Below are 24,471 nucleotides of genomic sequence, written 5' to 3' on the forward strand. Positions count from 1 at the left end.
GCATACATTTCTGTGCACGTACACGTGCAAGTGAGCCAATTTGAGAGGAACTAGTAGGATGGCCCTCTTTCCTTTTGGGGGAAAAAAAAAAAAAAAAAATTGCCTAACGTTCCTTGGAGTGACCCACAAGGGGAAAAAAAAAAATAAAGCGGCCACATGATGTAGCGACGTGGAGTGGGCGCTCGAGAAGGTCATTCCCCTTCTGGGGGAAAACGCCCATCTCGCCGCCACATGTGTGATGGATGGTATATAAAAGAACGCGCTCATCTCCCACCACACCGCAGCTTTAAGCGAAGGTGACAGATGCTATGGCAACGCTGAACTTAGGGGTGGGGGTCGAACGCACGAAATGGTTACTCAGAGGGGAAGCGATGCCTCTTCGTTTTTTATTATTATTTTTTTTTTTCCTTCTTGTACGTGCGAAGGACACCAAGAGGGGGCGCCCCAACATAGCTGTGTGTGCGGAGCGGTCATACAATCGGAAGAGTCAGTGTGATGACTGCGCATAGAAGCCGCTCCCGTGTGGACGTCCTCCGGCACCGGCCCAGTGCCCCCCCTCAAAGCAGCGCGCTCAACTTCCTCTTCATATTTTGAATAATCGTGTCGTCCTCGTTGTATATCCCAGTTTCGATGAGTCGCTTTATTTCGCTTTTTAAATTTTCGATCACGCTGGCATTGTCGTTTGGCTTGTCCCTTTTTCTAAATCCGTCCGTCTGGGGGGTCGGGGCGGAGTCCTTTGGGGGGGCCCGCCCGCGCTTCTCACTTAGAAGCTTGGCGTGGGGGGGCGCCTCCCTGCAGTGAGCGCTTAGCCCTTTGGTGGGGGCATATACCCCTTTGGAGGGGGAGTCTACCCCTCTGAAGTGAGCGACTGCCGCTTTACTGGGGATGTCTACCCCTTTGGAGAGAATGCCGGGAAACCCCTTGCCCCGCAGGAGGCTCCTCTGGGGGGGTGGCTTCTTCCCCCTCGGGTGGCTAGCCAGACTTGCGTGCCTTCCCAGCGGGGGCTCCTTCCCGGGTAGGTTCCTGCCCCGCGTCCGCGATGGGTCGGTGCGGGTGGAAGGCGGCTCCGGGAATTCGCCCGTGTATACGTCTATGTGGTGACCAGCCGACCGGTCAGCTGACTTGCCCGCTACGCGGTCTTCTGCCCTACCTGCTGCCCCACCTGCTGACCCGTCTGAGGACTCTCCCCGCCAGCGCCCGGGGGAGGCGCGGTCCAACTCCTTCGCCTCGGCCCGCAGAATCAGCCGCACCTCGTGGACGTCCCTCAAAATGGAGCGGACCTTCTCCTCCAGCAAGTCGTCGTTCGTCAAGTCGTAAATCTCTTCAATTTGGGGCACGAAATTTCCAACGAGCTGAATGATTCTCTTTCTGTTTTTCCGCACGGTTCGTATGTAGCTGCTGCTGCTGCTGTGGGGTGGGGCTCCCTCGTCAGCGGCCTCCCCTTCCGCTTCCGTCCACTGGGCTGCCCCCCCCTCCGCTTCTCCACTTCTTCCGCGCGACTGAACCGTTTGCCGGTGAAACAACTTGAGTCGCTTCAGTTCCTCCTTCAGTTCCTCAAAGTAGGCGTTGCTGATGATGGCGTTATCCCTGCTGTTGTATTTCCCCAAAAGGGTCTTCATCTCTTCATTTTCTTTGCTTAACCTTTTCACTTTACTTAGAGCATTTTTATAGCTGGCGACGAGTTGATCGTTTTCTTTTACGAGACTTTCCCCCAAATGGGCCTTCCTCAAATTTTTTTTAAAATGGGTTAGCGATTTTTCATAAGCGTGTTTTATTTTTTTTAATTTTTTTTCCAGCGTGTATATTTCGTCATTTAATTGTTTGTCTTTTAATTTGATAAGGTTTTCATTTTTTTTTACATTTATTTGTTCTTCTTTCACTTTAATTGCAATTTCTTTTAATTCGTTTTTTTTTTTTTCCATTTCGTTTTTTCTTTCTCTTTCCATATCTTCATATTTTTTTATGAGCTTCTTCATCAATTTTTTTATCACATTTTGTTCCTTCCTTTTTAGCATCTCCGCCATTCTCCTTTCCTCCTCCTCTTTCCACAGCTTGAATTCGTAGATGTTGCTCGGGATGGTGCCTTCCTTTGGGGTGTACTTCACCAGGTGATCCCCGCTCTCATCTACTGTGAGCGTTTCCTCTTCTGGGGATCCAACCTTTGCTGCACCTTCGGCTTCCCCCTTCCTCCGTGCGCTCAGAAATACCCGCACACTCAACTCTGATGTTAAGTATTTCTCTTTAAAAACGTGTAAATAAAGCGGCACGCAAAATTCAAACTGGTAGTAGTCCCTCTGGGGGGGTCCTCCTCGCTCCTTCATCAGTGTGGTCTTTAACTCTTTAGACAAATTTTTGAGGGAGAGTTCCCCCACTCCGATGTTAATTCCGCTGCCAATATCCTGGTGGGGGTCACCTGGGGGCCCTTCTCCCTCAGTGTGCTCCTCCCGCAGAGCCAGGTGGAAGTGCACCGCTTCGCCTTCGAGCTGGTCGCAGGGGTCCGCGCCCCTCCGCTGGAAGTCGTGGCTCAGGTGGCAGTTCTTCAGTTCGATCTGCGGGGTGTGAAGCGGTTAAGGAGCGGTTAAGCGGCGGTTATGTAGCGGTTAAGCGGCAGTTATGTAGCCGCTAAGTAGCTGCCCTCTCGGGCCACCCACCTGCCGGTTCTCCTCGAAGGGGTAGAACGGAGACACGAAGCGCCGCGCGAGCAGGCCAGACTCGACCTTCACGAAAAAGTCGCTCTGCCGTGTCTTCCTCTTTTCTGCGTAGATGTTGCTCAGCTCCAGGATGTGGCAGCGCTCCACGGAGAGGAACAAGTTCCACTTGAGGAGGTGATCCTTGGGGGGGCCCAGCTCCTTCCTGTGCGCGCGAACTCGGGGGCCCCAACTGGGCGAGTTGCCGCTCCCGCTTGTGCGGCTGCTTCCAACACCATCGCCGCTCTCAACATCGCCGCTCCCAACATCGCCGCTCCCAACATCGTCGCTCCCAACACCGTCGCTTCTTCTCCACCGCCACGAATTGAAAAACCTCCCCCCGGATTCTCCCCCACGGGGAAGCAAACAAATAGACATGATTGTCGCTTGAAAGGTCAGCGAAGGGACGGACCCACCGACGGTGCTCAACTGGCACGTCATCCTTTCCATGTCTTTGTAACGCACCCATAGGTCGCCACTTTTCTTATGATGGGAAAAAAAAGGTCCCTTCTTTTCAACCTCCAACTGAATTTTGTTAAATATAATGTGTATGTCGTTGAGGCGGAAGTAATCGTAGAGCTCTTCCACGTGGTCGATTAGGGTCAGGGAGAAGTGGCAGCCCATTGGGGGGCTGCCGTCGGTGAGGGGGTGGTGGCCATCATCCCCATCGCGGTGCTGCTCATCATCCCCATCGCGGTGCTGCTCATCATCCGCATCGCGGTGGTGGTTGTCATTAGTTCCATTGAGGGGTCCCCCCCCTGGTGAAGCGAAGCCAGATTCGTTTCGGTTCGCCCCGCTGGGGGTACCATCCTGGGCGTCCCTCGGCGAAAGACTCTGCAGCATGTCCCCCACGGTCACCTCCACACAATTGTGGCGAAAGAAACTTTGCTCGTGTGCCTCAAAGTTTACGTGCAGGTAGAATAGGTTGGTCATGTGGCAGAGGTTCACAAGGTGCCAGTATTTCCCCGCGCGTCTGTCGCGGGGGCGACCTGCGTAGCGGTCGTCATAGCGGTGGTTGTAGCGGTGGTTGTGGTGGCCGTCGTAGCGGTCTTCATAGCGACCGTCGTAGCTGCCTTCATAGCGATCTTCCCGCTCGTAAGCGCTGCCCCGAGCGCCGCGCCGCTCCAAGTCCCTCCGCCCCAAGAGGCACTCCTCGAACTTAACCGAAATGGAAAAAATAAAATCGTTGCTCACGTAAAAGTTGCTAATGTTCTCGTACCGCCTGTGATGAATGAACTCAAAGTCACTTAGCAAATCTTTAAATACACATTTGAAGTAAATTTGCCCATTTTCAAATTGTATGTCGTCTTCCACTAGGTCTACGCTTTTGAGCAGGTGGATTTTGTTCCTCCCAGGGCTGGTGCGTCGGTTTGGTTCTCTCTCGCGGTCGCCACGCGGTGGGGGGGGTTCCCCGTCTGCTCCATCTGCACCCGCTAAATTTGCCCCCTCCCCCGCCGGGCCGCCCCCCTCGCTCTGCTCACCTGCCTCATACCTCACTTGGCTTATCTGTATGTATAACTCCATGTGCTGGGCGAGAAACGTCGCGATCTCAGTTACTGTCCCATTGAGCAGACATTCATATTCATTTTTTTTTTTTTTTTTCTTCTTCAGTATTTGGTGGAACTTTTGGATAAAGTACTGCTTCGATTTGTTCGCCGCCTCGATGTCATTGGCCTCCGCCAAATTGATGATGAAGTTGTCGCAGCGGCTGTTTTCATTTTTTTTGATGCTCTTAAAGATTACAAACTTGAGGGTTACGTGGACGCAGACGATTTCTTCTGTTTCCATTGAGCTGCGCGCATTTTGGGGGGTCTCCGTTGGTCTACCGCTGGGATACCGCTGGGATACCGCTGGGCTACGGTTGGTCTACCGCTTGGCAACCGCTGGGCAGCCCCCCCCTAAACGCGCAACCAACGAGGCGGGCTCGCACACCCGAGCGTGGAGAAGCGGAAGAGCCCGATGAACGCGCACAGGGGGTCCTGCGTCAGGGTGTGCTCATTCGCAATGACGTTTGCGAATGTGTGGGCGCGACGCTTTGCAGCCCAAGGCATATTTGCGAAGCCGCGGAGGGGGGGAGCCGGCCGCCAGTGTCTTGAGGGGGGGAAGCGGAGAAGTGGAGGAGCGGTGAAGTGGAGGAGCAGCGAAGTGGAGAAGCGGCGAAACGGAGAAGCGGCAAAACGGAGAAGCGACGAAGCGGGGGAAAATGTGCGGAGAGAAGGACCATACCGCGTAAACGGAAGCTAAAAAAACGTGAAGAAAGCACCAAAGAGGGGACGATACAATTACAAGCTGCGCCAAAGGGGAAACGAAAAATGCCCTGTGCGCACCTCTTTCATTCCTCGACGTTCGTGTAATATACGCCTATTTACCCCTCAGCACAGCACACAAAAAAAAAAAAAAAAAAAAAAAAAACCCGCCTTTTTTCCCGCCCCCTCTCAAATGCTGCGTTACGTTTTCAAATCTGAAGATGAAAAGAGGCCTCACCAAGCATGATGCGTCTCTTCGCTCCTTAAGAGTTTTTTTGCATCCAAAGGGAAAGAACCCAACCAGTGTGGTAGAAAAAATAATACCTATAATTGAAGAGGCACTTCGCGCTAAGCTGAACGGGGAAGGACCAGAAGAGCCATTGGGCGCGCCGAGCAGTGAGCGAAAGTGGCGAAAAAGGATAAAGGAAAGGGATCGGTCCCCTGGTGTTTGCGGCCCCAAAAGAGGGGGGAAGCTTCCTGCCGTTTCGCTTCGGCGCATGCGTTCACCACCGGCTCGTTGCTGCTAGCACGTTGCTGCTAACACGTCGCTTCTTACACATCGCAGCTAACACATCACTGCTCACACTTTGCCGCCTCCCCAACGAGCAGACCTGTAGGGAAAAACGCCGGAACGCAGCCCAACCCCGGCCCCTTAACGCGCCGCCCATTCCGCAACGATGATGAGCGATATAGATGAGCTGGACCAGCCCAACCATGAAGACGGCCCATACGATGAGAAAAATTTCGACGCGTATGATAAGTACGAGCAAGACAACGATGACGAAGTGCTCAGTCAGCACAAAGTGGGGAAACTCATTTCGGAGAAGTACCTCTCCGAATTTATAAATGAAGACGTTTTCTTCATCGGGGAGATTGTGGGCAGGCAGGACAACTTGATTAGCCTTAAGTCGGTCAATGGTAAGGCTCCAGGGGGGGAGTAGCAATGTGTGGCGGCGGTGAACAAGTGCACTTTTGATGGGGCACTCCCTCCACAAGCAAACCGAGTTCACCACCGCTTATAGCAGCACGAATGACGTCCGTTTGCACAGAGGAACATCCCCCTTCCGACCCTTCTTACCTCACAGGCAACTACGTCGACTGCGTCGTCAGAGACAAAGTCGTCAACGCAGACGCCAAGTACGTCGGGATTAAAGGCACCGTGTCGGACGACTTAAAAATAGTTGAGACGAGGGGCATCATCCCTTTGGACGAAGTCAATTTTGAGGTGGTCAATGAGTATGTAAATATCTTCATGGAGAACGCCAGCTCGGAAGTTTTTTTATCGTCCTACTGATGGGGTGGGAAGCATGTGCGGATGGAAGCATGAACGGATGGGGGAGTTGTGACGTGGAATTTTTCTCCTCTTGGTTTGTCCCCCCTGTGCAGGGATCGCAATGCCATTGTCCCAGAGTCACCCGCGTGATGTTGTTGTACGCCCATTTTGTTTATCCACTGAGTGGACCCCCTCCCCATTTTTTTTTTTTTTTTTTAAGTTAAATAATTTCGCATCCCTTCCGCTACCATGTAAGAAGCATAAACAGCGTCGTCAAATTAATTTGGTTAACTGACCCTTCCCGCATGTCATTTTTCAAGCTGTTTTTCTTCTTTTTTTTGTTTAAAAATTCATCCACTTCGCATTCTGCACACACACAAAACAGTGAAAGCGTACATCATGCAAGTTAGAAGTAATTAAATTTGAAAGCTGGGTGGGAGTCCCACCATGTGTGTGCTCCATTTGCTTATGGGTACATCGTTGGGGGTATACACGGGGACACACGGTTGACAAAAAAAAAAAAAAAAAAAAAAAAGCAAAAAGCAAAAAGTTATTATTGAGGAAGGCAAACTTTGCAACGAATCTGTTGTATGGCCACACGAATGGCCAAATATGTCTTCCCCCAAGTGGCAAAAAACATAAAAGGGAAGAAACACACAATAAAGGCGCGGTGGTCCAAATTGTGCCGAGCCTGGGCGGCCTCTTAAAAAGGTAAATATTTATCTTCCGTTATGAGAGCTAGCCAAACTGCGCAAAAAAAAAAAAAAAAAAAAAAAATTAACCCGTGTGTGCAAAGGGAAGGAAGGTTTACAGCCCATGAAGGGCAATACGAGCGTTTTTTCCTCCTCTCTGCTGACCGCTTCTCCAAACGTACCGTGCGAGTAGTACACCGAGTCGATGTTCCTGATGAGCGCCAGGAAGGGGAACTCCCGCCCCTGGGCGTTTATCCTGATTCGGTCCGACGCAACTGCGGGGGGGGGAGCGGCGGTGTGCATGATGAGGTGTGGGGGGGGAAGAAACGGGTTACTACACTGGGGGGAAATACACTCAGTGGCAAACACTCGGGTGAGTATACTCAGGCCAATACACACCCGGGCCGCACCCTAGCGCCACTCAGTCCTTACGCAGGCGCAGGACAAACGCGTGGTTGAGCAAGTTCTCCAGGAGGAAGAAAAAGGAGATGTGCGCAACTCCGCATCCGCGGCCCTTCGAGAGGACGTGCCCGCCACTGGACACGTAGCCAATTATCTTCCTGGAGGCCAAAATTATTTCATCGCCTTTGCGTTTTTCGCCACGGTTGGCTTCTGCCCCCTCTGCTAGGTGATATATCTGCGCCTTCGTTTTTGCCGACTCAGGGGGGGCATTCCTCTTCATGACTTTGCTTTTGTATCTGCGGATTATTGGCTCTTTGATCTTCTCTGCCTTGTTGGCGCGCCTGCCCGTGTTGACCGCCCTCCGGTGCAGCAGCCACTCGGTCATTTTGTTCGTGTCCCCGTGTTCTGCGAGGGGTGGAAAAAAAAACAAGCGGTTGGTTAATACGTTCCACATTACGGTGTGCAAAGCTAACTCCCGCTACAGGTGGGCCCTATCGAATGGATGCCCCCAAATGGGCACTTCCTCCTTGCTACTTCCTTCCTTCCTCCCTCCTTCCTCCTCCACATGTGGAGTTTTCCCCCCTCTGCGGGACTTACTCATGAAAAACTTGGCCAACTGCTCCACCGTGAGGGAACAAACATGCGAGAGGCGCCCCGGTGTGCCCTCCCTGTACGCATGAACATACACAGAAATGAAGTAGGTTGAAAAGACGGCAAACTTCTCCTTAAACTCATCGATGAAGCTGTAAAAACCGTCCAGGGTGTCCAAGACACATAACCGTTTTAGCGAAATGGATAGGAAGCGATGCAGGAAGGTCTTCAGCAAAAATTGATTGTACCAGTCAGTGGTCCTTATAATTCTTATGTGGTTGCTGTATGGGAAGATGCACAGCCAGGAATAATTAAACGGGCTGTTTATGCCCAGGCAGTAGTAATTAATTCTCTTCCTTAGGGGCTTTTTAAAATATTTATTTTTGGCTAGCTGTTCTCTGAAATTGCTATATAAAATTCCACCGTACGAATCGGGGAAGTCTTTTGGATAGCATAAAAAATCTGCACACTTGAGTATTTTCTCCCTTTCTTTTAAGCCGATGGCTATGGACCCATTGCGCACCAACAGCTGGAAGAGCACCGAACTTTTTTTCTTTGCGGGACACAGAATGAAGTACCTCTGATTGTTGTTACACGTCTGGTTGATCACCAGGATGGGAATCTTAATGTACTTTTTGCAATTTTGTGAAATGGTGAGTTTCGTTTTTTTGAGTTCCATGTAAATTGCGTCTCCCTCCTTTTCCTTCGCCTTTTTTTTTTGTTCCCCATTTTGTTTTTCCCTCTCCGTTTTTTGCAGGAAATTTTCTATGTAGCTTTGTATTTGGTTTTCGTCGGGCGCGGGGCGCGCCTCATGTGGTGACTGCCAGGGCGGTGTTTGCGCCGTTTGCGCCGTTTGCGCCGTTTGCGCCGTTTGCGCCGTTTGCGCCGTTTGCGCCGTTTGCGCCGTTTGCGTCGTTTGCGTCGTTTGCGGCTGCGATGGCTGAGATGGCTGCCCCGCTTGACTGTGCCTTCTCTTCCTTTTCTTCGACCGGGGGGAGGGGGCGTCCGCGTCCAAGCGGTACATATCCCCCAGCGCCACGCCCGACCTGCGCTTCTCCCGGAGGACGTCATAGCTCTGAATGTTCTTGTTATTCCGGAGCATCTTTAAAATACACGTCTTCACCTTCTTCTTTTTTTGGCTGCGGACATGCTCGTACTTGTTCACTTTTATATTCTTTATCACTTGCTGTTTGATTCGTTCATTCATGAGGATGTTATTGTCGTAGGGGCTGAAGCTGCTCGCCTTTAATGCTGGGTTTCCGTTTTTCGTTCTTAAGTAGTCGAGCGCGCTTTCGGCCAGGTCGGCGTCCTCCTCGAGGGGGTCCTCTGTTGGGTCCTTCTGGGTGAGGCCCTTCTGAGTGGTACCCCTCTCATTGGCATGCTTCCCCCTGGCATGCTCCGCGCAGTCACCGACCTTATAGTTCATCAAAAAGGGGCCGATCGCCTTCGGCAGCAGGGCGTACAGCGGAATGACAAAGTCGTAGGGCAGCGTCACGCTCTCGTAGTCGAAGCGGTAAAGGTCCCCCTCGTCCCGCACAGTGTATTTGCTTTTTATTTTCAAAACGTTCAGCAGTAGGGGGAGGCTCTTCGGTCCAATTAGCTCATACATGCAGATATCTTTCACGTGTTTTATTTTGACTGCTCGGTTAATGTTCTGGAGGATCTGCATAACCTGTTTCAAGCACAGGGGGTGCACGAATATCCACAGGTCTCTTTCGCGCTCCTCATGTTTGCTGTTGCCCTTCTGTTCGTCTTCCGCGGGGGCGTCCCTTTTCTCACCGGTGCTTATGTGGTTTAATTTAATTTTTTTTTTTTTGTTTTTTTTTCTCCTCCTGTACATGTCGGCATTTATATGGGCACGCCAGAGGAAGTGGGCCGGACAGATGAGTCCATTTTTCGCGTTAAAAAAGTTGTGCCCCTTCCCTGAGGGGTCGTCCCCATTCCCTGAGGGGTCGTCCCCATTCCCCGAGTGGTCGTCCCCCTTCCCCGCTTTGTCATCACCCTCCTCACTCCCCCCTACAGTGTTGTCATCCGGCTGGTAGATGAACATCTTCCCCAGGAGCAACCCCCGCAGGTACTTCCCCCTCAGCATGTTTGCCTGCTCCACATTTGTACACACCTTCAGCATGTCCACGATGACCTCCTCCTCAGCGGTCAGCTGAATAATCTCCACGTAGGACAAGTCGTGGATCAGCGACTTCCTCTTACTATACCTGAAGATTCTGCGGCTAATTTTGCTGCAATTTTTTAAGGGGAGTTTATAGCCATAAATGCTGGCCATGTGAAACCTCCTCGAATGATATGCGTGTGTTTCCAACCAGTTTTTTTTTTTTCCTCTGAGGAGAAACTTCCTATAAAAATAGCTATATAGCATTGGATTTTTTTTTTTTTTTTTTTTTTTTTTTTTTTTTTTTATTTTTGGCTCAGAAATTAGCATTTCTTCAAGGGTTACTTTCTTACACGCCAGTGGTACTCTATAGGGGTTAAAGGACATGCACCTCCTCCTCCTGTTCTTGTGAATACGTTGGAAGCATCGCTTAAAAATATTTCTCTTCTTCAGCGTGTTTCCAAAAATGGTGAAATCTTCCTCCTTGAGAGAGAAAAAGGAAGATATCCACGGAACAGTTTCGCAGTTAAAAAAGTTGGGCTCCGCATGTGGGGCCACGTCGTACAAGCTTTTGTAGATGTCTTCTTCTTCTTCCCTTTGGTATGCTGCGTCTGCGGCCATTTTTTTGGCTTCCATGTCGTGGGGGGGTTTCCCTGGGCTGGTGGCCAGCTGGACTTTCTTGGCTTGGCCTTTGCCCTGCTTCTTCAGGATGCCACAGTCGGGTTGCCGGTTGCCATGGGTGTTGTTTCCACCGCTGCCGTTTACGCTGCTGTCCTTTCCGCCGCTTCCCTTTCCACCGCTCGGGTCATTCGAGTGCCCCGTCACCATGGTGTACGCGTTTAAAAGCTGTGCATATTTGCCTTCTCCAGCGTGGAGGCGGCCAGTTGGGGATCCTTCCCAGGGGAGGGGTGAAAATACGCAAGTAAAAAGGAGCAAAGTCCGCAAAAAAAAGAAGTCAATTACGCAAAAAAAAAGAAGTTAATTACTCAAAAAAAAAAGAACTTAATTGTGCAAAAAAACAAACCATTTTTGCAAAAGCGCGCACGTGATACTCCTCCACAACGATGAACCGCAAAGTGGGGAAAAAATAATTCACATTAACAACGCCGTTTGTGGGTGGAAAAAAAAAAAAAAAAAAAAAAAAAAAAAAATATACCGTTCACGAAAAGCGCTACACAAAAAAGCAAATGGGAAAAAGTCCCGTCCATGTGATTGTTCGCTTGTGCAAAGTTGACCCTAAACTTCGACCTTTTTTTAGCGCTTGTTCTTCCCCCCTTGGCTCCTTAATTATTTTTTGCGGCGTGCACAAGTGGGCTAGCTAATATGCCAAAGTTTCGTATGCATGCACAGGGATGTGGTTCCGCCGCGGGAAGAAAGCCTCCCTTTTCGAGAGACGCCCCTTAGCGATTTCATGGCAGCTACTTTTACGACTCGGTGATTTCATTTTGGTTGGTTTTTACCTAACGGGTAAGCCAACTTTGGGGGGAGGATGAACAAACTGCGCCCTTCTGTGGCCAGCATCCCTTTGGGGCCACAACAGGGTGAAAGGACGTGCGGTCAGGCAAAGAAGCACTCTCCTCCGATGCAACTCTCACGCCTATGGGGTATGTGCCCCCATTTTGTAAAAACTCGCAAAAGAGCGATTTGTGAATCCATTTGATTAAAACAGTTCATATGGAAAAAAAAAAAAAAGAGTGGCGGTGCGAATATGCTCACGTCCATACAGCACGGCGAGACATTACGGGTAGGTGGAAAGGACCCCTCCACGGGAAGTAGCCTCCCCCCTACCACCCTCTCTGCAACGTCCGCGCGCGACCGTCAGTGTATGGCTGGTAAAAATGAGAGAAAAAAGGATTCCTTCTTAAATTAGCAAACAAGCGCGAATATGCAATCATAGGTACAAAAAAAAGAAAAAAAAGGAGTCACAGCGCGGGCAGTGGGACACGTATAAGGCATGGCGCTTCCGCTACCGCGCCGCTGCTACCGCCGCTGTTGACCATGCCTAACGCTCCACTTACACCCGTTAAGTGTCGCGCTCCGCAGATGCAAAGCCCATAACGCTTTGGAGAAGCTAACAGGGGCTAGCGGGCGGTTACACTCACTCTGCCTCCCCACACTTGGCGATGCAGCCCGTTTGGCTGGCTCGTGAAATCTCCAATCAGGGTGTGCTTACGCGCAGGTGTGAGAGGTGCTCCAGTTTAAGAAGTGCACAGATGTAGGAACTGCTCAGATGTGGGAAGTGCTCCAGTTTAAGAAGTGTACAGATGTGGGAACTGCTCATCTGGGAGACCTCCTCATCTGTACGAATGCGCACGAATTTTGCTCTCCTGGGGGCCAGTCAGCGTAGCAATCCCCCGACGCTGTGGCCACAACTGGGGGGGTACCCCAATCGAATGATCTCTCCTAGAACCGCTCAACGACTACCCTCTGACGCACTGCAGCTGAGCCAGCCAGTCGATGACCTTCTTGAGGATTCTCTCGTTCCCCGGCTCCAAAGGAAGAATATGATCCATGTCCTCAATGGTAAACAGCTCCTTGTTCTTCGTCTGGATGGATTTAAAAAATTTTAGCACGCCATTATACGAGCAAGCACTGTCTAGTACCGAGTGAACAAGCAAAATTTGTGCTTCTTCCGGAATGAACTTCACATCATTGCGTAGGGCATCTACAGCCTTCAAGAGTTCGCTCCCGAATCGGTTCGTTACGGGCTTAGGGTAACAGTGCGCGTCGAAACTAAACAAGTCATTAATAAAAGGGAACATCTTAAAATTGAGACTAGGGGTCATCCTCATGGTGGGGAGAACCATAGAGGCAAGCTTCCCCATAGGTATGTAGAAATATTTATACTCTGGCTTCTTCTTCAAATCGTCTAGAGAAATCATGCCCGCTAGGCTAATCACCCCTTTGATATTCAAGCGCTTAATAGATTCGTCTCCTTTTTTCCCCCCCAATTCTAAAATCCGCAAAACGATGTTTCCTCCCATGGAGAGACCCATGAGGAAGAAGGGAGGGACGTCACTCCTCCGCATGTTGTTCGCGTCACTCCTCCGCATGTTGTTCGCGTCACTCCTCCGCATGTTGTTCGCATCACTCCTCTTCATACTGTTCGCGTCACTCCTCCTCACGCTGTTCGCGCCACTCGGGGGGGCGTTTCCTGAAGAGGTGCGACTCCCCTGCGAGGTGTCATCATCATCGGAGCTTGACGCGGAGGAGGATAACCCACCGGAGGGTGCCGTATCGCTCGACGTGTTAACACCCCCGGATGGAGATTTTTTCTTTTTCTTCTTCCCCCCTGTGCATAAGGAGTCGTAAACAATGTTGGCATACTCCAGCACGTCGTAAACTAAATCGTGGAAATCATTTATATGGGTCTTCACATTTTGGACGCACCCCGACTGCCCATGTCCTCTCATGTCTAGGCCGTAGACTGAGTAGCCATTTTTGTTCAATTGCTCAATCCAGCTGTCTTTATAAATATAATAATTTTTTCCATCCAAAAGGGTGGCCTTTTCCTTGCTCTCTATTATAACATTATGCTTAAGGTACTCGAATCTTACATGGGAGTTTAGGGCATGCACGAGTAGGATGATGCCTACTGGCTTGTTCACCACCCACTCGTAGGTCTTCAGCTCCAGTCCGTCTCGACTTACGAACGACCCCGTCTTCAGGGCGCCGCTCTGGCTTCCGCCATCGTCAGGAGCGGCAGCGGCTGCGGCAGAAGTGGCAGCGGCAGAAGTGGCAGGAGCAGAAGTGGCAGGAGCAGAAGCAGCAATAGCAGCCTTGTTAGCATCCCTATTGGGCGTCTCCTTTGCCCCCTTCTCGGTCTGATTTATGGCCTCCTTCGCGCCTCCACTTATGGCCTGCTTCGCGGGCTGACCTGTGGCCTTTTCGGGTTCAGTTGAGACCTTCCTCTCTGCATCGGTTGGAGCCTTTTTCTCTGGTTCGGCTGGAACCTTCCTCTCTGGTTCGGTTGGAGCCTTCCTCTCTGGTTCGGTTGGAGCCTTCTTATCTGGTTCGATTGAGACCTTCTTCTCTGGTTCGATTGAGACCTTCTTCTCTGGTTCAGTTGAGACCTTCCTCTCTGGTTCATTTGAGGTCTTCTTCTCTGGTTCTGGTGAGGTCCTTTTCTCTGCTTCAGTTGAGGCCTTCCTCTCTGGTTCACTTGAGATCTTCCTCTCTGCTTCAGTTGAGGCCTTCCTCTCTGCTTCAGTTGAGGCCTTCCTCTCTGGTTCACTTGAGATCTTCCTCTCTGGTTCGGTTACGGCCTTCCTCTCTGGTTCACTTGAGATCTTCCTCTCTGGTTCACTTGAGACCTTCCTATCTGGTTCGATTGGAACCTTTTTCTCCGGTTCACTTGGAGCCTTTTTCTCCGGTTCGGGTGAGGCCTTCCTCTCCGGTTCAGTTGCGGTCTTATTCCCTGCCTGATTGGCGGTATTATTCATGGCCTCCTTCTCGCTCTCTTTCGCGGTCACTTTTGCGGTATCACTCTGGGTCACCTTTGTGGTCTCACCCTGGGTCGCCCTTGCCACCCCGTTTGTGACCCGATTCGGGGCCTTATTGGCGGGCTGGCTCGCCGACTGGTTGGCTCCCCGGTTGGCCGCCTTATTCCCGCCCCTGTTGGCTGGCCTGTTCCCGGGCCTGTTCTGGGGCCCCCTACCGGCTGGTCTGTTTGTGGCCTCCGTCATGGTTCGTCCCTACGTCAGCGGTGGGGAGTATCTGCAAAGGGGGCTATTCGACGGATGTCTTGAGATGCAGAGGGGGAGCACAGCTGACGGGGAAGACGAAATGGAAAGACACAAGTGACCGAGGAACAGCCAAAAAAAAAAATGGAGAGCCAAAATGGGCGGATAAAAAACGGAGGGGAATGGAAAATGAAGGGCCAGGGAAGAAAAAAAAAAAAAAAAGGGCACGGACAAAAATATAGAGAAGTAAAAATGGAAAGATTAAAAAACTGCGACGTGAGAAAATAAAAAAATGGAGGTTAAGAAAATCCCCAGGGGAATGTAATTAACCAAATGTTCACTTAAAAGGACTTAACCTATTTGGAAAAAAAAAAAATAAAAAAAAAAAAAAAAAAAATAATAAAAAATAAATACCAAAGGAACAACGGGGGGACGAAGAAAAACACTTCCGCGCGAGGGATGCAAAACAACGCATCATGAAGAGGTTCGCGTGGACTGCCACTGCTCTATTTTATTTCATTTTGAAATGACGGCGCGCGGGCTGGAAAAATCTTAACAACATGGCGAAGCGCAGCATACCGTTTTTTTTTTTTTTTTTTTTTTTTTTTTTGCGGGTGCTGGGGGGGTAAACGAAATGATGAAATAATTCTTCTTTTTCGGTTTGTGGGGCCTCTTCGCCATGTGGCTTTTTCCATTTCACGTGCTTCTCATTTGTGGGATCAGTTGAGAAAAGCCCCAGAGCGCAAAAGCCCCTCAAGTGACGATACGCAGCGTGCTGACCTGTGTGGCATATGTATAAAAAAGGATTTATTTGCCCCATTCCGGTGGGTCCCGCTTCCCCGCTCGCTCTGCATACACGTTCCTCCCACAGGGAAGAAAAAAGCTCCATTAAGGGCGGCCACGGGAGGCCTGTCTCCGCAGGGGGGTAAATGTTCCCGCCCGCTAAGGGGCGGTTTTCGACGCATGCCCACATATACATTTAATGGTTTAAAAATGGTCCTCCCTCTTGGCAGCGTGGAAAAATAATGTAACGACAAAAAGGCGTCACGCCGGAAAAGGGTTAAGTGACCCGGTTTGGAGCCGCTTCGATTTCGAATGGGGCGAAAAACAACGCACGTGCGGTGCGAAGATGATACAGAAAAAAAAAAAAAAAAAAAAAGAAAACTCCAAAACGGTAAAGCGGCAAAGCGGCAAAACAGCAAAGCAGCAAAGCGGCAAAGCGGCAAAGCGGCAAAACAGCAAAGCAGCAAAGCAGCAAAGCAGCAAAGCGATGTTGTGAGTATGTAAGCGCGCAAAGTGACGCGTTGTGGAAAAGATGAAAAAAAGGAGCCGTATGAGGGGCGGCCCAGGTGCACACAACTGTGCGAAAAAGGAAAAAAGAAAAAAATAAAATAAAAACACAAACTATGCGAACTACACAAATACGCGGACTGCACAAACACACGAACTACACAAACACACGAACTACACAAACACACGAACTACACAAAACACGCGAACAACTTAGTACGTTTGAGTGTGCTCCCCCCCGGGGAGATAACGCTTGGCGCGCGTCGCGACGGCGCAACTTCGGAACAAGTGGCAAAAAAGGGACCCCCGCTGCAGCTTTATGCGAGCGGAATTGGGCGCATCGCGATTGGGCGCAACGCGATTGGGGTGAACTAACGGTGTAAAATAACTGGTGTAAAATAACTGGCGTAAATTAACTGGCGTAAATTAACTGGTGTACATTAACTGGTGTACATTAACTAGGGTGTGCTAAACTGGGGCTGCTATCCGCGGGCTGCTAGCCACGCGAGCACCTTCTGCAGGACGCGCTCGTTGCCCGGCTCCATGGTGAGGACGTGGTCCATGTCGTCCAGCACGTGCAGCTCCTTAACGTCCGTATTAATTTTTTTAAAAAATGTTTCCACGCCCCCAAAGAAACAAGTACCATCATGTCTGGAGTGAACGAAAAGGATGGGGATGTCCTTTGGAATATGCTGCATATCATTATTTAAATTTTCAATAGCGTTGAGAAGCTCATAGCCCATCTTGCACGTGATCGATTTTTTATTCCTATTTCTGTCGTAGCTATAAATTTGATTAACGTATGGGTATTTTTTAAAGTACAGGGAGGGAGTCAGTCGGAGGGATGGAAAGACGGTGGCAAAAAATTTGCTGAAGGGGATGAATAGAAACTTGTAAGAGGCTCTGGAGGCTAATTCGTCGATGGAGATCATGCCGGCTAGACAGATGCATCCTCTTATGTTCAACTTTTCGCTGTGTGTTTTGGACTTGCCCAAAATTTCTAGTACCCTCAGCACGATGTTTCCCCCCATGGACAGGCCCATGAGGTAGAAGGGCGGCGTTTTCGCGTTCTTCAGGTTGCTGTGAATGGACCGCGAGGGAGAAGCGGCCCCAGCGGCAGGTGTGGGGGAGGCGGGAGAAGCCACCGCAGAACCGCTCTTTCCCGCGTCCCCACCCTTTGCATCCTTCCGGCCAGTCAAGCATATCACATCGTGCACTCGGTTGATGTACTGTAAAAGGTCATACACAAGGTCGTCGAATTTTTTCATGTTGGTTTTTAAGTTCCTCCACCCGTCCGATTGGCCATGCCCCTGCAGGTCCAGGCCATACACTGAGTAGCCACTCTTGTTCAGCTGCTCAACCCAGCTGTTCTTATAAACGTAGTAATTGTCTGCGTCCTTCAGAATAGCTTTTTCTGGGCTCACTATCTCTACGTTGTGCCGCATGTAATCTAACCGTAGGTGTGAATTCATCCCATGTACTAGGAATATCACTCCTATTGGGTTTTTCACTTGCCAGGCGTAGGTCTTTAATGTGAGCCCATCTCGGTTGTGGAACGAATCTACTTTGGGCTTTCCGTCCAAGCGCGCGCTGCCGGTCGAGCCGCTGGGGCCCGTCGAGTTCGCCACTCCCGCCATTCGCCCCGGGTGGAAGTAGCGATGGGAGCGTTGGACGCGGTGGTGGCAGCGGTTACGGCTGACGCGGCGGTCTCAGAGCGCTTATGGCCAACGGCACAATGCAACGAGTGGGGAACCCCCGTTGGCAGGCAAGTGACGAAGAGGAAGCAAATTGCTCAACAAACTAGTGCTCCTATAAACGGTGAAAAAAAACGGAGCAACACGCGCAGTGGCCTCCCCACCACCATCACTGCCTTAGTTCCTACAGAAGGAATACAAACAGGGGGAGAAGCCAAATCGATATGACCGCTTCACACAGTCGCGCCAAAAGGAACACACATAGGGGCTGTGCTGCAAACAAATTCACACCTCAGAAATGCTCAAGCGATGGGGAAGCGGTCCCAACGCGGGGGTACCTTTGGTCGCGCATTTGCGCGTTGGTATGGGCCTTTCCTTGGCGCCCCAAAAGGGGAGGAAAAATGAAGAAAAGAAAAGGGAAATCGAGGGAAAAAAGAACAGAAAAACGCAGGAAAAATGTGGGAAAAATGACGTAAAAACGCAGGAAAAATGTGGGAAAAATGACGTAAAAACGCAGGAAAAATGTGGGAAAAATGACGTAAAAACGCAGGAAAAATGTGGGAAAAATGACGTAAAAACGCAGGAAAAATGTGGAAAAAATGATGTAAAAACGATCGCAAAAACGAGCGGAATGCGGAAGAAAAAACGTCCCCAAACAAATCGCAAAGCAGCAGTGCTAACCTTTTAGCATGAAAAAAAACGCATCACTCATGTGCAAAAAAATTGTCAACTCCGTCAGAACGTTCTTTTTTACTTTTCTTTTTTTTTTTTTTTTATTTTACTTTTATTTTTTTTTTTTTTTTATTTTATTTTTTTTTTTTTTTTATTTTATTTTTTTTTTTTTCTTGTTAACATGTTTTGGTGTACCCCCCCATGCAGCCACGTACGGCTGGCATCCCCGCGACGGACTCCGAACGGGCAACTTCCCCACGCGAGGAAACGCTAACAATGTTGCAGCAGCGCAATGTCACGTGTTACACAGTAAAGGGGGAGTGGACAGCTGGACTGAAGTGGTAGGGGTACGGTGAAATGATTGAAAAGGCTGTGGGGGGAATTTGGGAAGGTCAAGTCGTCCGTTTGGGGAAAACCGCTTGGACAGCGTGTTGCAGCGGAGGTCCCTGAGCAGGTGGACGTGATACTCATCGAGGGGGATACGTCAAAGTGATGTCAACCCAGACGGGATTTGCACCTCCCCCCATCTTTTTTTTTTTTTTTTTTCCACCTTAAATTACTCTTCCTAATGTGAGCATCATGCAAACACATAAGCGGTCTTAAAAACCATTCAAGTGTTAACATGGCTCCATCACCACGTAGCAACAAGGCGTATGTGCAAAGCGTCGCTACAAAAGGAATGAGTGAAAGGAGCCTTCCATATTCACTCCCTCCATTTCGAAATTCATATGGGGGTAGACCCCACCGTGCGGCAGGTACACTTATGTGTGTGAAGTTTCTACTGGTTTGTTCCTCGCGAACTGTAAAGCGGGTACTTCTTGGGCGAGTCCGCTTAAGCAAGGAGTGTGGATAGGGCAGCCACGAAAGGAGCCGCCAAAAGGGGAACCCCCACGGAGCGCTTTCCTCATTCGTTGCCTCCCCTGCGCAGGCAGAACGCTTCTTGTGCCCATTGTGGACGCACCCCATGCAGAGCAACCATCTGGTGTTCCTCTTCCCACTCGAAAAATGAAATTTCTTTTGCGTCCCTTTTTCCCAAACGTGGGACTTCCCCCCTAGGGGTGGCTAAACTGTACGCACCAGCCATCACCGGGTGACTCATTTGACAGATTCTACCGGATGTACGAAGGCGCACCTATGGCGAAGTGTTCCCATGGGCGCGATCCCCTTCGATGCAGCGCTTGACTCAGCTGGGGAGAATGTAGAAGCACCCAAGGGGTGCACTTGCGCATGTATGGGCATGCACGAGCGTCGACAGATGACGGGGGTTGGTACCTCCCACGAGGAAGCACAAAAGAAAAAAAAAAAATATATATATACACATATATACATATATGTATGTTTGTTTTTGCCCTTTTCTTGTACCCCCCGGCGAGCCTCCCTTATCCACCCTGCGCTGCGCCCCTCCCTACGGCTAAAACAGCCCAGGCGTTCTTCCCACCTGTGCGTGCATCTCACTGCAGGTATATACACTGGCCCTCGCGCCTACCTCCTGCTGCAGAAGTGGCTGTGTTTGAGGAGCTGCTTCCCCTCCTTGCAATTACCAAATGACACACCCAAAGGTTCTCCTCCCCACTTTTTAGGTGCCCCTTGTTCCCCCTTTAAAACCGAGGCGAGAAAAGGAAAATGCCGCTGGGGGTCCCTTTGCGGAAGTACCTATTCATTGTGTCAACGTCCTTCTTGTGCATGGCCATGGGGTCTTGCTGCGTGCACCTGGTGATGAAGCCGGAGATGAAGGAGCAGGACGTTTCGAAGCACTTGCAGAATAGGAACAGCGCCATCCAGGAGGTGCGGCGGGAGATCCTCCGCCGGAAGACGTCCCAGGGGGGGGAGCGCTGAAGTGAAGAAGCGGTGAAGCGGCGAAGTAACGAGGCGATGGCCCAAAAGGGACCCCCCACGAACTGAAAACAGAACATAGTGCCCATAGTGTCGTGCGGATGTGCCCATAGTGTCGTGTGAATGTGCCCATAGTGTCGTGCGGATGTGCCCATAGTGTCGTGTGAATGTGCCCATAGCGTCCTGCGGGTGCCGCCTTAAAATCTCGTCAGCGGCGAGGTAGACCCCGTTACGCTGCTCTGATGAACCTGCACGTACGTTCATACGTGTCACTTCTTTTCTTTTTCTTCTTTTTTGTGTCGAGAGGAAAATAATACTCGCAAATGTGTATGCACCCGTGTAGGCATGCATGGCAAACCAACTTTGAAACAAAAAAGGAGAGAAGTGGCCCCGTGCGGGAATGGTCGCGCGGTTGTGCAGGATCTGCCTGCCTGCGTATATACCTGTCTGCATTCCTGCGCGTCTGCAAAATGGTCGACGGTTGACCAGAACTGCGGCTCTGAGTTGTCCCTTTATGGCGCCGCCGAACAGATCGAGAGAGAGCGGCAGGGGAACGGCGCGGCAATGGCTACGGCTGCTCCACCGCTGCTTCCCCGCCTCGTCTCATATGTCCGAATCGAAAATGGACTTGAGGTGGGAGGGGGCGACTCGGTAGACCCAGACGTTGCCCTCCCGGCGGTCCAGGCGAGACGTCCGCTGGCGAGCCCTTTTCCGGGTGACAATCAGCTCCCGAATGTCCTCAATAATTTCCCTGTTGAGCGACCAGTAGGAGTGCCTCAAGGTGTGCACATTTGATCCCAACCAGGTGGTGTCAATCACATCTACATCTAGCCAATCGCGATTGTCTCTGTAGCAGTAAATGGGTTCTATCCCCGTAAAAACGAGAAGCGTATTCCTAAACATGGGTGGCTGGTGAGCCAACTTCTGGTGAGTGATATCCCTATTGGGCATCCCCTGATCTCTCTCTGCAGATGTTTGCTCATTGAAAGCATTCGAGTGGGAAGTGCCTCTCTTTTTAAAAAAAAAATGAAAAAGTGTCTTCATTTTCTGCACAAGAGTTGCCATCGTTGCCATCGTTGCCATCATTTCTTTGTCTCTCATTTTTTCATTTGACAGGTTGAAGTTTTCGCAGTCCAAAAAGGAAGAAACTAGTTTGGGTTCCTGAAGGCTGTCCTCACTGTCATTCGTTTTATTCCCAACTGAAATGGAAAAGCAGTCCAACCGGTTACTATCGAAGGTGTAGTTCTCCCCCCCGGTGGATCCCTTATGGTAGCTGTCCTTGCATATGTTCAAATCGAAAACGTTTTTTCCAAGGGACTTGGTTCCGCTGAAAATCTCCGCCCACTTCAATGCCTTGTCGTTTGAATCGCAATAAATGGAGATGACTGTACAGAAGGAGCGAAGGAAAACGTACTCCTTGTTTACGAAGTCGCTTAGGTGGTACTCTGGGTTCATCATCGTGAGGGTGATGAGCTTCATCTTGGCCTGGTCGCTTGCGCCCGTGTGCTTCTCGTCGATGGTCGAGAAGAGGTCGCTCTGCACGATGTCGTGGAAGGCCAGCAGGAACATCCGCGTCCCCATGCTGTGCGTGATGATGTGCACGTGTCGGATGCCTGCGGGGGGTAGAAGTGAAGTGGAAGTGAAGCGAAGCGAAGTGAAGTGGAAGCGAAGTGAAGTGGAAGTGAAGTGAAGTGGAAGTGAAGTGAAGTGGAAGTGAAGTGAAGTGGAAGAAGGGGGTGGAAGTGGAGGAAGGAGGGGGAAGTGGAGGAAGGAGGGGGAAGTGGAGGAAGAGGGGGAAGTGGAGGAAGGAGGGGGAAGTGGAGGAAGGAGGGGGAAGTGGAGGAAGGAGGGGGAAGTGGAGGAAGAGGGTGAAGTGGAGGAAGTGGAGGAAGAGGGTGAAGTGGAGGAAGTGGAGGAAGAGGGTGAAGTGGAGGAAGAGGGTGAAGTGGAGGAAGTGGAGGAAGAGGGTGAAGTGGAGGAAGTGGAGGAAGTGGAGGAAGAGGGTGAAGTGGAGGAAGTGGAGGAAGAGGGTGAAGTGGAGGAAGTGGAGGAAGGGGATGAGTTTCCTCTTCTCCTCCCCCCCTCCACTGCTTAGTCTCCCCCGCCTGCTGCCTGCTGCCGGATGCCTACTCCCTGCTGCATGCTGCCTGCTGCCGGATGCCTACTCCCTGCTGCATGCCCCCCTCACCGTTGCTGCGGAGCGTGTCCAGGAAGCACTTGAAGGCGTGGTGCACCTTCTTGTTCTTGGAGTTGTCCTTGGCGATGAAGAACTCGAGGAAGTTTTTGCCCGAGGGCCAGTTGAACAGGAACAGCTTGATGTAGTTGGGGAAGTTGCCGAAGGACGCCATCTGGCCGAGGATCTGAAGCGCCTCCAGGTGGCTGGTGTTGTATCCATGTATAAAGATGACCGCCTCTAAACACCCAGCCAATTCGCACTTCACCCACCCGTCCAAACTGAGCTCCTTGATGTTATCAATCCAGGAGTAGAGCCTTCTGTTGGGCCCCTTCTTATAATTCAGTGTGTTCTTCCTCTTTTTTATAATTTTGATCTTCACCTCGCTGTCTTCGAAGTCGTTTTTGCTCGCCTTCTCGTGTATAAAGTTGCAATTTCTTTTGTTAATGTATCCTGTGATGTAGAGTCCCCTCTCCGCGTCAATGGATATGTGCAAATCCGTGTTATAGAGGATGCCAAAGTTGGGCATGTGTGGACACAGGTTCTGTAGAATTATATTCATGCACTTTGTTTTATATACATTTGTTATCGTTTCGGAGAGGAGCATTTTTTTTTTTTTTTTTTTTATTTTCAACTTGGGCAGAGTGCCCGAGAGCGCCCTGGGCAGAAACGCCTTCCTGCCCCCCGCGTTTCGCGCCTTCCCCTTGGTTTTGCCTCTTCCGTTCGCATTTGCCTTCGCGTTTGCGTTTGCCTTTCCCTGCGTGCCTTTTTTTTTTCTCTTCTTTATCTTCAACTGTTTAAACTTCCTGAGGTGCAGCAGGGTGTTGGTCATGCTGTAGCCGATGTGCCTTTTGATTTTCCTCTTCGCGTCTCCTTCGTTGGCGGCGCTTCCTTCGTCGGCGGCGTTTCCTTCGTTGGCGGCGTTTCCTTCGTTGGCGGCGTTTCCTTCGTTGGCAGAGATTCCTTCGTTGGCGGCGTTTCCTTCGTTGGCAGAGATTCCTTCGTTGGCGGCGTTTCCTTCGTTGGCAGAGATTCCTTCGTTGGCGGCGTCTGGACTTCCTACCTCCACGGAGTTCCCCACTCCGCTCTGTTCTGTCACTCCACCCTGTTCTGTCACTCCACCCTGTTCTGCCACTCCACCCTGTTCTACCACTCCACCCTGTTCTGCCACTTCGCCCCGTTCTGCCACTCCGTTTTCTTCTTCCAATCCGTCCCGCTTCCCCACTCCGCCCACGTGCAGCCGCACCCTTTTACGCTCCCTCTTCTGGCTCCCCCTGCGCGACCGCGGCTCCAGACTTGACTTCTCGCCCGGGAGAGCTAATTGCTGTTCTGCGAGGCCCCTCCGTTTTACCTTTGGCGTCGGCGCTACGTTCGAATGGTTACGCGGTTCCTCCCCTACTCGGCCGCGTGCGGATGGAATGTCCCCATCGTGTGCAGCATCGTGCGTAGCGTCGTGCGCAGCGTCGTAGTCAGTGTCGTTACACCCATCGCCCCCGTTACGCCCATCGCGCCCCTTACACCCGCCGCTCTTCTCTTCGTTGTCCCCCCCGTGCCTTGCCAACCCGTGCCTCACCTGCATATCCTGGCACCTCCTCCTTGGCCGGGCGTGCACCTGGTCCCCCTTCCCCAATTCGTAGCCTTGGAAGCTATCACTCCCAGTGTGATTGTTCCACCTGCGAGTGAGTGCCTCCCCTTCCGATGTGTGGGTGTCCCTTTCTTCCGTATTTCCTCTCCCCTTCTCCGTCTGTCCATTTGGAAATACTTTTTCTCTTTTCCTACGCTTCTCCTTCTGGTGCACCTGTGTGTGGCCACTTACCTGGCTGATGTGCTTAACTGGTCTCCCGGCTCTATTCCCAGGGTGTTTGCCGTGGCTCATTTTGGTTGCCCCCATTTCGGCACGCGGGAAGTGCTCGACGTCGGTGATGTGGGTGCCGCCCTCATCCATCAGGGTGGGGATTTCCTTCGCGTCGAAGGAGCCGCAGGGGGGGGTGGAAGAAGGGGAGGAAGAGGAGGAAGTGGGTGAAGAGGACGAAGCGGGCGAAGCGGATGTGGCGGACGAGGCGGATGAAGAGGAGGGGTGCGGCAAAGAGGGAGAAGACGGGAAAAACAGCGAAGACGAAAAGGACGAG

General features: G+C 51.1%; 6 protein-coding genes across 6 annotated transcripts, besides 12 other annotated features; 2 read left to right on the plus strand and 4 right to left on the minus strand.

Annotated features, from left to right (window-relative positions):
• Nucleotides 1-557: 557 nt before the first annotated feature.
• Nucleotides 558-5,068, minus strand: PVX_088000 (cloroquine resistance asscociatd protein Cg7, putative; the record flags this gene model as incomplete). Its single annotated transcript, XM_001613411.1, has 2 exons — nt 2,652-5,068; nt 558-2,549 (listed from the first exon to the last, which is right to left on the minus strand). Exons 1-2 carry the CDS (start codon nt 4,473-4,475, stop codon nt 558-560), a joined length of 3,816 nt encoding a protein of 1,271 aa, XP_001613461.1. The 5' UTR covers nt 4,476-5,068.
• Nucleotides 5,069-5,610: 542 nt separating this feature from the next.
• Nucleotides 5,611-6,227, plus strand: PVX_088005 (hypothetical protein, conserved; the record flags this gene model as incomplete). Its single annotated transcript, XM_001613412.1, has 2 exons — nt 5,611-5,851; nt 6,019-6,227. The coding sequence occupies 2 exons, from the start codon at nt 5,611-5,613 to the stop codon at nt 6,225-6,227; spliced, it is 450 nt and encodes a 149-aa protein (XP_001613462.1).
• Nucleotides 6,228-6,292: 65 nt separating this feature from the next.
• Nucleotides 6,293-6,318: a microsatellite.
• Nucleotides 6,319-7,936: 1,618 nt separating this feature from the next.
• Nucleotides 7,937-7,974: a microsatellite.
• A 204-nt stretch (nt 7,975-8,178) lies between these two features.
• Nucleotides 8,179-8,202: a microsatellite.
• A 4,216-nt stretch (nt 8,203-12,418) lies between these two features.
• Nucleotides 12,419-14,683, minus strand: PVX_088010 (PST-A protein; the record flags this gene model as incomplete). Its single annotated transcript, XM_001613413.1, has 1 exon — nt 12,419-14,683. The coding sequence occupies one exon, from the start codon at nt 14,681-14,683 to the stop codon at nt 12,419-12,421; it is 2,265 nt and encodes a 754-aa protein (XP_001613463.1).
• A 1,205-nt stretch (nt 14,684-15,888) lies between these two features.
• Nucleotides 15,889-17,607, minus strand: PVX_088015 (PST-A protein; the record flags this gene model as incomplete). The annotated part of the gene is made up of 2 exons (XM_001613414.1): nt 15,889-17,040; nt 17,116-17,607. 2 exons carry the CDS (start codon nt 17,605-17,607, stop codon nt 16,453-16,455), a joined length of 1,080 nt encoding a protein of 359 aa, XP_001613464.1. The 3' UTR covers nt 15,889-16,452.
• Nucleotides 16,264-16,310: a microsatellite.
• Nucleotides 16,481-16,509: a microsatellite.
• Nucleotides 17,038-17,063: a microsatellite.
• Nucleotides 17,082-17,170: a microsatellite.
• A 2,019-nt stretch (nt 17,608-19,626) lies between the features above and the next one.
• Nucleotides 19,627-19,730: a microsatellite.
• A 43-nt stretch (nt 19,731-19,773) lies between these two features.
• PVX_088020 (hypothetical protein, conserved) lies at nt 19,774-20,256 on the plus strand. Its single transcript, XM_001613415.1, has 2 exons — nt 19,774-19,796; nt 19,917-20,256. The coding sequence occupies exon 2, from the start codon at nt 19,960-19,962 to the stop codon at nt 20,170-20,172; it is 213 nt and encodes a 70-aa protein (XP_001613465.1). The 5' UTR covers nt 19,774-19,796; nt 19,917-19,959; the 3' UTR covers nt 20,173-20,256.
• A 516-nt stretch (nt 20,257-20,772) lies between these two features.
• PVX_088025 (hypothetical protein, conserved) lies at nt 20,773-24,233 on the minus strand (the record flags this gene model as incomplete). The annotated part of the gene is made up of 2 exons (XM_001613416.1): nt 20,773-21,782; nt 22,358-24,233. 2 exons carry the CDS (start codon nt 24,231-24,233, stop codon nt 20,773-20,775), a joined length of 2,886 nt encoding a protein of 961 aa, XP_001613466.1.
• Nucleotides 20,861-20,892: a microsatellite.
• Nucleotides 23,014-23,114: a microsatellite.
• Nucleotides 23,312-23,442: a microsatellite.
• Nucleotides 24,168-24,192: a microsatellite.
• Nucleotides 24,234-24,471: the final 238 nt, after the last annotated feature.

Source organism: Plasmodium vivax, chromosome 1, assembly GCF_000002415.2.
Source record: "Plasmodium vivax chromosome 1, whole genome shotgun sequence".
NCBI classification, from domain to species: Eukaryota; Apicomplexa; class Aconoidasida; order Haemosporida; family Plasmodiidae; genus Plasmodium; species Plasmodium vivax.

Excerpts from the sequence above, each read along its gene's own strand:
- PVX_088020 (XM_001613415.1), top strand. The coding sequence starts at position 19,960 with ATGCCGCTGGGGGTCCCTTTGCGGAAGTACCTATTCATTGTGTCAACG.